This window comes from Rhinolophus sinicus, chromosome 8 (assembly GCF_057876585.1).
Source record: "Rhinolophus sinicus isolate RSI-liver-muscle chromosome 8, RSI-T2T, whole genome shotgun sequence".
Lineage (NCBI taxonomy): Eukaryota > Metazoa > Chordata > Mammalia > Chiroptera > Rhinolophidae > Rhinolophus > Rhinolophus sinicus.
The window spans coordinates 33755334-33768308 of NC_142508.1; the positions used below are offsets into that span (position 1 = coordinate 33755334).

The 12975-nt window shown below is 41.9% G+C and overlaps 1 protein-coding gene and 1 pseudogene across 1 annotated transcript in view; both read left to right on the forward strand.

Moving 5' to 3' along the window:
• Positions 1-6661, forward strand: part of NLRP13 (NLR family pyrin domain containing 13) — a 31338-nt gene extending 24677 nt beyond the window's left edge. Inside the window, exons 8-9 of the mRNA XM_019710894.3 lie at positions 135-305; positions 6487-6661. Of these exons, the coding sequence (XP_019566453.3) occupies positions 135-305; positions 6487-6661 (346 nt within the window). The remainder of the gene's footprint in view (positions 1-134; positions 306-6486) is intronic.
• Positions 2914-4084, forward strand: LOC109434157 (RNA-binding motif protein, X chromosome-like; annotated as a pseudogene).
• Positions 6662-12975: the final 6314 nt, after the last annotated feature.

The window sequence follows — 12975 nt, forward strand, 5'->3', positions numbered from 1 at the left end:
GGACCTCCTAACCAGCTCTTCCTCTTTCCGGGGCTCTGCCATCTCTTTTCCTTGGAAGAAAGTGAGGTGGGCTGGAGCTTATAAAGAGGGCTCGAGGATGATTTCCCTCCTCCTTTTCTGTCTTTATTTTGCAGTTTGTCAGAGTGTTTTGTCACAGCGGAGGGCTGTGGGGGGCTGGCTGACGTCCTCAAGCACAATCAGAATGTGAAGGTTTTGGATATTGGGAGAAACCGTGTCCAGGATGACGGAGTGAGGAGACTGTGTGAGGTTCTCCACTGTTCACAGTGTGCACTGAGCACACTTGGGTGAGTCAATGCTGTCCTTTTGCAGAAGTTCCCCCTTCTCCCCCTCCACCGCCCTGTTACTCCTGGGTGGGGACAGAGTAATATGTGGTCACTTTGGGGGCAAGAAGAGGTGACATGGTAAGGGGCAAAGTTTTACTTTTAAAAATCTCTTTGCTGATAGATATTCTTTCTTTCAATCTGTACGTTTCGGATAGAAGATGCTGGGGGAGGTGGCATGCCCCCTGCCCTGTGAATCTTCACTCTCTAACAGGGAGATGGATTTTTTTTTTAATTAATTTTTTTAGATTATTTTCTAAAATTTATTTTTTAGTTATAATTGAAATACATTAATATTAGTTTCAGGTGTACAGCATAGTGATTCAATATTAAGATGTTCAAATTGGCACTTATAAAATAGTCACAGGGATGTAAAGTACGGCACAGGGAATGTAGTCAGTAATATTGTATTAACAACGGATGGTGCCAGGTGGGGACTAGCCACATGGGGGAGCACTTTGTAAGTGAAGGTGGATTTTAACCACAATGTGATATGTTTGCTGGGCAAACTAGGATGGTTTAGCATCAAGTAGTAGGGTTTAGGGTTTAATGTGGCTCAAATGTAGCCCCTCTTCACACAGACAATGGTTTATTGTTCTCACAAACTGCTTAGGGGCTGGGGGAGGGCTGCACTGAGGAAGTTGGGTTTTGAAATGAACCTTGAAACAGGAGTCTTTGTCCCCACCCCCCTCCAGAAAGAAAGTCCTGGCAGAGAGTGATGGCACGGTCAAGGGCCCAGAGGTGGAACAGAGTGATGGGCCTGGGAAAGGGGAGGACACCATGCAGGGAAAAGTCCTGTGTGGTTTGAGTGCTTACTATGTGCATGGAAATGGGAAACCCATGACAATTATCACTTCATGCTCCAGCGGGGAGACCCTAGGAGGGCAGGAACTTTATACCCATTTTATAGATGGGGAAACTGAGGCAAGGAGGTCATTTAGCTAAATAACGATGGGAACAGGGACCCAATCCAAGTCTGATTCAGAAGCCAATTCTCCCTCCCCCCACCCCAACCAAAGCTTTATTGAGAGATAATGGACACATAACATTGTGTAAGTTTTAGGTGTACAATGTATTGATCTGAGACACTTAAGTGTTGCAATACAATCACCACCTTATGGTTGATTTGATACACATCATCTAATTGCCACTTCTTTTTTTTTTTTTTTTTTTGTGGTGAGAACATTCATGATCTACTTTCTTGTCAATTGTCGAGTATATAATGCAGAGTTATTAAGTATAGTCACCGTGCTGGACATTACATCCCCAGGACTTATTCATCTCGTGAATGGAAGCTTGTACTCTTTGACCATCATCTCCCATTTCCCGGCCCCTGGCAACTACCACTCTAATCTGTTTCTATGAGCTTTTAGATTCCACATATGAGATTATACAGTACTTCTCTTTCTCTGTGGAAACCCTGCCATATACAGTGACATGGACGGACCTTGAGGGCATTGTGCTAAGTGGTAAAAGTAGGAAGCCAATACTTTTCGCCACTTCCCTAACCTTTAAGAAGTATCTTCGGGTGCAATATTCTTTACCCTGCAGGTAAGGAAGAAGCCACCAGATTTATACAAGCAAACCAGGGTCATATTTATGCTTAAAAAGAGTGAGGGTCTGGTTTTAAGCTCTCACTCTCCAGGTACTTTTCCCCAGAGGCAGAAATGAGTAAAACATTTGCAGCAGTTATTGCATCGTCTTTACTGATGAATCTCTTCCTGATTTCCAGTTTGCGTCCATCCAGTCTCACTCTCCAGCGTGGTAACCTGAAAGCAGGTTCCTGCATATCCGCATTTGTATGCACAGGGTTCCATTTTACCATCTAGACCAGGGGTTCTCAGTCTTGGCACTACTGACATTTGGGGCTGAATTTTGTCCTGTGAGGACCATCCTGTGCACTGTAGGATGTTGAGCAGCATCCCAGGCTCTGCCCACTCGACGCCAGGAGCACCTCCCCAGTCCTCACACATCCCCAAATCTCCTCTGTGGGGAAAAACCATTCCTGATTGAGCAACACTTGTCTAGAAGACCGAAGGAATACTCTTAAAGGTACATGTTCAAGGTCAATGATATACTTTATAGCTGTGGCATTAGACCTGAGATTTTGAGACACAACGATTTGACAGTGGAGCCCATATTTTTCTCATACTATGCTCTTCCTGTCCATTAAATGGTACCTTTACCTGGAAGCGTCCTCTGGGTCCTACCCAGCCCCTTCCAACCTAAACAAATAGATTGCTACCCTCTACTTGTCATGTGTTGATTTTGCATGTACAGCCGCATGTCACGTTTCTTTATAGATTCAGGTGGAAATCCCCGCTATGTTAAACTGACATAATACACATTCACTGTCATCTTTGTATTCCTAGTAGCTAGCCCACCACATGTTCAGATTTTGTGTTCTTGAATTTAGAAATAAGATGGAGGTTGTGCAATAGTGTTAGTGGCTTATCTTTTCCGTCTTTCAAGCTGGCAGCCCTCCCTCCAGCTGAACTGCTAAAAGCCTCTGCCCACAAGCTCATAGGAGCTTGAAACTGTCTTCACCCATCTGATTCTCACCGAGGGAAAAATGGTTGAAGCAGATCACCCAGGAAAGCTCTTCACTGGTGGCCTGAAACAAATGCAGAAACAAATGAGAAAACCCTTGAAGGAGTATTTGGCAAATATGGATGAATAGTGGAAGTACTCTTAATGAAAGATCGTGAAACCAACAAATCAAGAGGATTTGCTTTTGTCACCTTTGAAAGCCCAGCAGATGCTAAGGATGCAGCCGAGACATGAATGGAAAGTCCTTAGATGGAAAAGCCATTAAGGTAGAACAAGCCACTAAGCCATCATTGGAAAGTGGTAGGCATGGACCACCTCTGCCTCCAAGAAGCAGAGGCCCTCCAAGAGGCCTTAGAGGTGGAAAAGGAGGAAATGGAGGAACCAGGCAACCTCCCTCACATGGAGGGTGTATGGATGATGGTGGCTATTCCATGAACTATAACATGAGTTCTTCTGGGGATCACTTCCAGTAAAAAGAGGACCACCATCACGAAGTTGGGGTCCTCCCCTTAAAAGATCTCCTTCACGACCAGTTTGCAGCAGCAGTGGAATGGGAGGAAAAGCTCCTGTATCACGTGGAAGAGACAGCTGTGGAGGCCTTCCTCGAAGGGGATACTTGCCTTCTCGTAGAGATGTTTATTTGTCCCCAAGAGATGATAGATATTCTACTAAAGATAGCTATTCAAGCAGAGATTACCCCAGTTCTCATGGTATAAGAGATTATGCAGCACCACCGAGAGATTATACCGTGATGATGGTCACTCCAGTCCACGCAATGACTGTCCACCAAGAGGCTGCAGTGACAGAGGTGGCCATGGTGGTGCTTGTGACTATTCAGATCATCCAAGTGGAGGTTCCTACGGGGATTCACATAACAGTCATGGTAACTCACATAGTGCTCCACCGACACAAGGGCCTCCACCATCTTATGGTAGAAACAGTTGCTATGATGGTTATAGCAGCTCACATGATGGATGTGTTGGAAGTCGAGACAGTTACTCAAGCAGCCAAAGTGATCTCTACTCAAGTGGTCATAATCGGGTTGGCAGACAAGAAAGAAGGTTTCCCCCTTCTATGGAAAGGGGTACCCTCCTCCATGTGATTCTTACAGCAGTTCAAGCGATGGAGCACCAAGGGGTGGTGGCCATGGAGGAAGCCAGTCTGATAGAGAGGGAGGCAGAAGTACATATTAAAAACAAAACTTTGGACCAAAATCCCTGTTCAAAGAAACAAAAAGGAACCTATTTTGTCACAACTACCCAAGAACTACTAAAAGATAATTGTTACTTTTTTAAATTTTCCTGTTAAGTTCCCCCTTCCATAATTTTTATGTTCTTGTAAGGAAAAGCATAAAATATGTTTAAACTTATTTGATTTTTATGACATTGTTTTGAACAAGCAAATGTTACATGTGTTAAGACTTGACTTGTGTACTAATGTTGTAATTTTTCAAGTGTCCCTAATGGTCACTTTCTGATTTTTCCCTGTAAATGAGGCAAACCAATCTAAGATCTTCCACAAACACCTAGCCATCTGAAATGGAGAGATGAATCCCTCTGCCTATGCAAACAAGCTAGCTATTAGAGAGTGGTCGGGAGTATCTACTCTTAGGGTATCAGTCTTCAAACTGAAATCTCAAATATTTTCAGTATGAAATACCTGAGATCGGGTGCTGATGTAAGAAAAGTGTTATTCACCCAGTAAGCCCAAAACAAAGGGATAGTTCTGGCCATATTTTTGCCTTTCGGACATTTCCTTAGGAATCTATAAGAACCTCCCTTTTCCCTCTCCCCCAATAAGACCATTTAAGTGGGTGTTAATCAGTTACAAAATACTAAATAAAAGGTTTGGCCAAAACCAACCATGAAGCAAGAAAAAAAAGATGGAAAAGGTGTAATGAAAGGGTTGTAATGCTGTTTTAGGCCTTTCAAGGGCCTTATAAATAAATCACATCCACTTTATACTAAAATTGTTTCTTTCATGTTTGGTCAGGTGAATCATATTTCCCCCTCTGTCAAATTGGCGATAAGGTGTCATCTGCTTTTATAGGATTTGTGTACAAGGTGTGATCAAAAGATATGGTGAATGTTTAAATAAAAAAAATTTATTACAGTAAAAGATACATTGTCATTCCTCATTGTCAATCTCCCTCAAAATACTCCCCCTCGCTTCGAACATACTTATCCCATCATTCTTACAACTTTCTAAAGCAGTTCTGGAAGTCCTCTTTCATGAGTGTCTTTATTTGTGCTGTCATGGCTGCCTCAATGTCTTGAATCCATTCAAAACATTTACCTTTCATGGTCATTTTGACTTTGGGGAAGAGCCAGAAGTCACATGGTGCCAGATCCGGTGAATAAGGTGGATGAGGACACACCATAGTGTTTTTGTTTGATAGAAATTGCTTTGTTTACGGTGGCCAAGACATGGAAACAACCAAAATGTCCTTCGATAGATGAATGGATGAAGAAGTTGTGGTATATATACACAATGGAATACTATTCGGCGGTAAGAAAAGATGATATAGGAACATTTGTGACAACATGGATGTATCTTGAGAGAGTAATGCTGAGCGAAATAAGTCAGACAGAAAAAGCAGAGAACCATGTGATTTCACTGATATGTGGTATATAAACCAAAAACAACAAAAGAACAAGACAAACAAATGAGAAACAGAAACTCATAGACACAGACAATGGTTTGGTGGTTGCCAGAGGGTAAGGGGGATCGAATATATGGTGATGGAAGGAGAACTGACTCTGGGTGATGAACACACAATGGGATTTATAGATGATGTAATACAGAATTGTACACCTGAAATCTATGTAATTTTACTAACAATTGTCACCTCAATAAATTTAATAAATAAATAAATAAAAAGTTGCCATAAACCAGAAGCGATGTGTGACACGGAGCCTTTCTCATTGTGATCAAAAAATGCTGTGAATGCTGCTGCCAAGTGCCATCCAATGGAAAGGCAGGGATCTTCAATACTAAAAGCAGCACATCAAAACTTAGTAACACTCTGTGACAAGAAGTTTCAACTTGCTCAGCGCAGTCAGTCAGGTATGAGGTGTGATTGAGAGAAGGTGTGTTTTAAAGTGTGCCATAAATCACCCTCCATTATGACAACACTCCGTGTCACACATCACTTCTGGTACACGGCAATTTCTGTCAAATAAAAACATTATGGTGTCCTCATCCACCTTATTTACCAGATCTGGCACTGTGTGACTTCTGGCTCTTCCCCAAAGTCAAAATGATTCAGGACATAGAGGCAGCCATGACAGCACAACTGAAGACATGAAAGAGGACTTCCAGAACTGCTTCAGAAAGTGGCAAGAACAATTGGATAAGTGAGTTCAAAGTGAGGGGGATTAATGGCAATGTGTCTTTTACTGTAAACATTTTTAATTTAAACACCGTATTGATTGATTACACCTCGTATGGATTAAATGAGTCCGGTGTGTGCTAAGCACTCTGCTATTAGCCAGTCTGTTTTAGTAATACTTTCCCCCTAGGCCTTGTTTCAGTTTTCTAATTTCTCAATCTTGGTCGACCATCTTTAATGCTTCCTTCCCACCCCACCCCCTAGGTTGGAAAAATGCGATCTGACGTCTGCTTGCTGCCGGCATCTCGCCTCCGTTCTCAGAAGCAGTAAAAGCCTGGTGAATCTGAACCTTTTAGGAAATGACTTGGGGTCTGATGGAGTCAACAAGCTGTGGGTGTCTCTGAAAAAATCAAAGTGCAAACTACGGAGACTCGGGTAACCCCCACTGACTCTTACAGGAGGAAGCACCTGCTGAGATCTGGGGGTGGATGGGCTAATGTTTTCAAGCAAGCATCAAGTTTAGCCTGAATTCCATTTCCTAGGATAGTGCTGGCCAACAGTACCTTCAGTAATGATGGCAATGATCTCTGTCTGCATTACCCAATAGAGTAGCCACTCGCTGCAGGCAGTAACTGGGCACTTGCAATGTGAACAGTGCAACTGAGGGACTGAAATTTTCGCTTTCTTTAGTTTGAATTAACTTGAATAGCCACAAGCAGCTAGCTACAACCATATTGGATGGCACAGTCCTATAGGCATTAGGGCATTTGAGGAGTCACGTCATCTTTCCCATTCTCTAGTGCCTACTTTATTTCACTCAGCAGATATTCACTGAACAACTTCTTTTTCCGTGCTGACTGTGGGTCAAGCACAATGGCATGGTGGACAGTGGGAAATAAATGGACGTGAGCCTTGTCCTCGTGGATCTGTATTCTCCCCAGGGAGATGGCAAATTTGAGACCTATGAAAGCAGTGTTAGTTGTCATAAGTGCTATGAAGGAAACTCTGGGTTGTGGTATAGAAAATAAGAGTGGTCAGGGTGGTAAGGAAAGGCATGTCTGAGGTGATGTCATTGACCCTGAGTCCAACAAGACTAGAAGGAGGAGCCCATGTATCAGGAAGGGAACATGGAAAGTGACTAGAGATGAAGAGTCGAGTGTCCTAAGGAAGCAGCAGTAGCATGCACAAAGGTCCAGAGAGTATTTAATTAGAACACTCTATACCTCGATCAGTATTCTGGAGATGATGTCAGAAAGATATTAAACTAGGCACATTTTAGCAGAAATCATGTCAGAAAGCAAGGAACTTTGCCTACTTGGAAGTTGGTCAGAATCTGTACATGAAAGCTTGCTACCAACTTCACATCGAAGTAATGCATTTTTACAAGAGTTCTGGGCTGGTGACCACCAGAGATGTACATGTCTCCCCTTACCCATTATGTATGTGTGCAATTCAGGTTGTAGAGGGGATTTATGGCCAGGTACCCAGACGCTCACCTCTTTTCAAAGAAGGGAATGTAAGGACTTTACTTTCAAAAGTCTGATAAGCATAGACTAATAACACAAATGAGAGGAATCAGATTTATGCACACGCATAGCAGTGACCTCTGTTACTCTGCCCTATGTCTATTTTGTCATCTTTCCCAAGGATTTTCCATCTCTTTCCTTTCTGGTTGTGCCTTTCCCTTATGGAAAGGGGTCCTTGTACCATCATATCTCCTGCCCAGTCTCTGTGGGTGAAGCTAGACGGGGAGGTATACCTCTGTGAGGGCACACAGAAGTTAGCCTCTGTATTTTATCATCTCATTCCCTCATCTCTTCTTCTCACTCTAATTATATATTTGCAGGCTGGAAAAAGACTTGTACAATATAGTAAAAGAGGAGTTGGAGGAATTACAGGAGAAGGGATCCTACCTGAGAATCACGTGTAAGTGGGATTTTTATGACCTTGAAGACAAATGGTGGTGGTGACCCAAGGAGAGGCCACCACTTTTCCCTGGAAGGTTCTTGGAGCACAAACACCAGCAGGCCCTGACCTACGTGTTGCTCAGATGTCAGGATAAATGAGCTGTTACCTCCGTTGTTTCTCCAGTTTGTTGTAGGCAGCATTTAAATACCGAATCTCCAGAATTCTAATCTAATCCTATTTTTGACCTGAAGAGCCTACTTTGACCTTGAAGTTGGTGGGGGTTTTTTTGTTTTTGTTTTTGTTTTGGTCTTTCTTGGTGTAATGTTTTTAATTCCTGGGTGTGTTATAACGATTCAATAAAGTGAAGGATATGAAAATACCTTGAGGAAGTCTAAAGCTTCATTTCCCATGGATTGAGAGGTGATAATATACGTGATTATAATACCATAGTTATTACACTGTGATTATATAAGCCCGATGGACATCCAGAACCCCTTCTAATATGCCAGTACACCCAACTTTGGCTTTTGCTTCTACCTTTGAGTGACCTGTGGCTGTATTATATCTAAAATGTATTTTACCTACCTGAAAAATACCAAGGAACGTGGACCCCACACAGGATGCAATGTGAACTCGATGATGTCGCATGGGGTTGTATGTGAGGAACAGGAGTTCATTACATTGTGATTTTTCTCTCCCTTGCCCTAACACCAAGATTACGGTATCAGGAGCAGTCTTAGGGCACAGTTGGATATTCATTTTATTTTGCATTTCATAGCTGATAAAACATCTTCATGTTTTATCTTCAATCTTCATCAGAGCTCCCCTGTAGGTAGGGAAATCCTGCTTTCCTAATTTAAAAACATGCTGACAGAAAATGCTTTGCAACAGATCAGAGAAATAGTAGGTCACATAATTGGCCTTTGAATGCAACTCTTTTGTTAAGAGCGAACATATCTTACAAGACCTAGTGAGGTCTTCTGATATGTTGAATGCTATGACCCTTCTATCCAGCCATGTACCCTCACTATTAAACATTTTAAAACATATGTGAAGCCCATGGTCCTTGAAATAAGTATCTCATTCCCTTCCTTCTTCTGCATCTCCATAGTTCATTGTAGGTGCAAGCTGGGATAGAATGAAAGTGGGGACAGGTATATGAAATAATTTAGAAAATTGTGTCAAGGTAGAGACTTTTGAAAAATCACAGCTTTAGATCTGCCATAATCAACATGTCATCAATTCATCACATTAGGTCACTAGTTTTTAAAATGGGATCATATGACAAGCCATGCATTTGTTAACCCCAGATCTAAGACGATCCAAAATTTCTTTGAAAAACAACACAGGAATATTTTTTCTGTGAGTGCTGGATCCACAAGTTTTCAGTAACTGTTTTCATCATGTTTTAGGAACTTTCTGTTATTCTAGAATTCCTGAATTTGTCCTGGAATCACTTCAGTTACATCAATGTACTTCAAAACAACATTTTTAGGATACTTGAAGGTGATTTCAAAGCAACTTCACAGTAATGCCAAATTGAGTTGGCAGGGCTTGGGGGTTAATACTAGATGCACCCCACCAGGAACAGGAATGCCAAATATGGGAGTTCAAAGCTGGCTTGCTTGGGAGTTCTGGTCAAGATGGTGGAGTAGATAAACACTGCTTACGTTCTCTCATGACCACATCAAAATTACAACTAAACTGGAGCAGATCAAAATGGCGGCGTGATGTGAGCCTCTGTAAAGCTCCCCTGGAATTCACAACTAATTGAACAACAATAACTCCACAAAGGACTCCCTGCACAGCAGACAGGCAAGATGAACAGGCCCACTACTGAATTCACCTAAAGGTGGACGAATTGCGTGAGCGGGGGAGGAGGGAAGGGAGAAGTGTGGAGACGGAGCCGCGCAGGCGCAGGATGCAGACCTAGCTCAGTGCTCCAAGCTCGCTACATCCTGGAACTACTGCAGCTGCAGGAAAGGGAAGAACTCGGACTGCTAAGGCTCCGCTTATGGCCCACAGGGCTGAGCGGGCAGCATATAACACGGCTGAACCCAATGCTCACCGCAGAGACCTCGGAGAAAAGACTGAGGGAGGAAGGCTGAAAATGGTGGTTTAAGCCCTCACTGCTGAGCAGAGAACAGAAGCCTTAGGCACTGAGACAAGCCGTCCCCTCCCTACCCTCTCACACTCGCACGGCCCCCACCTACCGGTGTAAGAAGCAGAACAGTAGCAGTGTCAGATCAAAAGAACAGAATATTTGCTGTTCTGAGAACTGTAAAACACAGACACAGATTCACAGCCCAACTACTTCCAGCAAAGCGGAGGGAGCTGTGGAAGCAGGACCGGCTGTGGTGATGGTCACCGCCATTGCTCTGGGCCACCTCTCACAACTCACCCCGCCCCTGGCCCCACCTATCTGTGCAGATACATGCAGGAATAAACAGAACTGCTGAAACATATGGGCTCTGAATCTGGTGCAGGAAGAGCTTTGGAACTTCAAAAGCTCTCCGCATACCCACACGGACACTGCGCCCTGTGACCCAGGCGAACTAATAATAGAGGGGAAGCCCATCTCCCAGGGAATCCCCCCATTGTGTGAGAAGCTGGAATAGTGCAGAGAAAACATAGCACTACCGTGTGAGAGAGAAAAAAAGTCTACAGTCGGAGAGAAAATAAAACATTCTACCAACAAGTACTGGAAAACAAAAGAAAGACCTCTTCCTATCAACCTGTTGCAGCAGCCACTCCTGTAGATGTCTAGGAAGAGAAATAATAAATCAGTCATTGCCATGAATAACCAAGGCAACAAGACGGCTCAGAAAGAAAGTGAAAAGTCTCCAGAAAAGGCACTTAAAGATATGGAAATATGTGACTTAAATGACAGAGAATTCAAGATTGCAGTTCTGAAAAAACTCAACGAGATGCAAGAAAACACAGAAAGGCAGTTTAAGGAACTCAGAAACACAATCAAAGAACAACATGAGAACTTTACGAAAGAGATTGAAATTTTAAAAAAGAACCAAATAGAATTTCTGGAGATTAAGAACTCAATAGAAGAAATCAAGAATGAGATAACCAGCTTAGGGTAGAGTTGACTGAATGGAGGAAAGAATCAGTGACATCAAAGATAGAAGTGTTTATAAGGGTGTTCACAGCAACATTATAACAGAAAGCTGAGAAACAACCTAAATAATCATCAATAAAAGACTGATTAAATGAAAAAAAAAAAGAAAAAAAAAGATAGAAACCTGGAAATTACACAGATGGAAGAAGAAGAGACTTGAGACTTAAAAGAAATGAAACAACTCTACAAGAACTTTCTGACTCCATCAGAAAAAGCAATATAAGAATAATGGGCATACCAGAAGGAGAAGAAAGAGAGAAGGGAACAGAGAATATATTCAAATAAATTGTTGAAGAGAACTTCCCAAACTTGTGGACAGAACTGGATCCTCGAATCCAAGAAGCAAATAGAACACCTAATTAATGCAATCCCAACAGGCCTTCTCCAAGGCACATTGTAATGAAGCTGTCTAAAATCAACGACAAAGAAAGAATCCTCAAGGCAGCCAGGGAAAAGTTGAAGGTAACCTGCAAAGGAAAGCCCATTAGATTATCATCAGATTTTTCAGCAGAAACTCTACAAGCCAGGAGAGAGTGGAACCAAATATTCAAACTATTGAAAGAGAGAAATTATGAGCCAAGAATAATATATCCAGCAAACATATCCTTTAGATATGAAGGAGGAATAAAGACCTTTCCAGACATACACAAGCTGAGGGAATTTTCTATACATGACCTGCACTACAAGAAATACTAAAAGAGGCTATTCGACCACCATCAACTGGGACAATTTGTGGCAACCAAAACATAAAAAGGGGGAGAGTAAAGGCCTGAACTGGAATATGGGACTGGAGAAAGCAAGCGTGCTGAAGAAAATGGAATACTCTAAATATCAAATTTTATTTTACATAAACTTAAGGGTAACCACTCAAAAAAAATCCAGAACTGAAATATATACTGTAATAGAAGAAGAAACAGAGGGCAGCATCATAGAATACCACCACAGAGAAATAATAGACAACAACAAAAAGGCAAAGAAACAATGGAAACACAGCATTACCAGAAAACTAAAGATAGAATGACAGGAAATCCTCACATATCAATAATCACCCTAAATGTAAATGGACTGAACTCACCAATAAACAGGCACAGAGTAGCAGATTGGATCAAAAAACTAAACCCAACCATATGCAGTCTCCAAGAGACACATCTCACCTACAAGGACAAGCATAGACTCAAAGTGAAAGGGTGGAAATTGACACTCCAAGCAAATGGTACCCAGAGAAAATCAGATGTAGCCATAATGATATCAGATGAAACAGACTTCAGGGTGAAAAAGATAACAAGAGACAAAGATGGACATTTCATAATGGTAAAGGGGACTATACAACAAGAAGACATAACAGTCATCAATATTTATGCCCCCAATCAGGGAGCACAGAAATATACCAAGCAACTACTAACAGAACTAAAGGGAGAAATTGACCAAAACACAATTATACTAGGGGACTTAAACACATCATTGACAGCTATAGATAGATCATCCAAAAAGAAAATAAATAATGAAATAGCAGCCCTAAATGACACATTAGATGAAATGGACATAATTGACATATATAGAGCACTTCATCCTAAAACATCAGACTATACATTCTTTTCTAGTGTACACGGAACATTCTCAAGGATAGACCACATATTGGGACATAAAATCAGCCTCAGCAAATTTAAGAAGATTGAAATCATACCATGCATATTCTCTGATCACAAGGCTTTGAA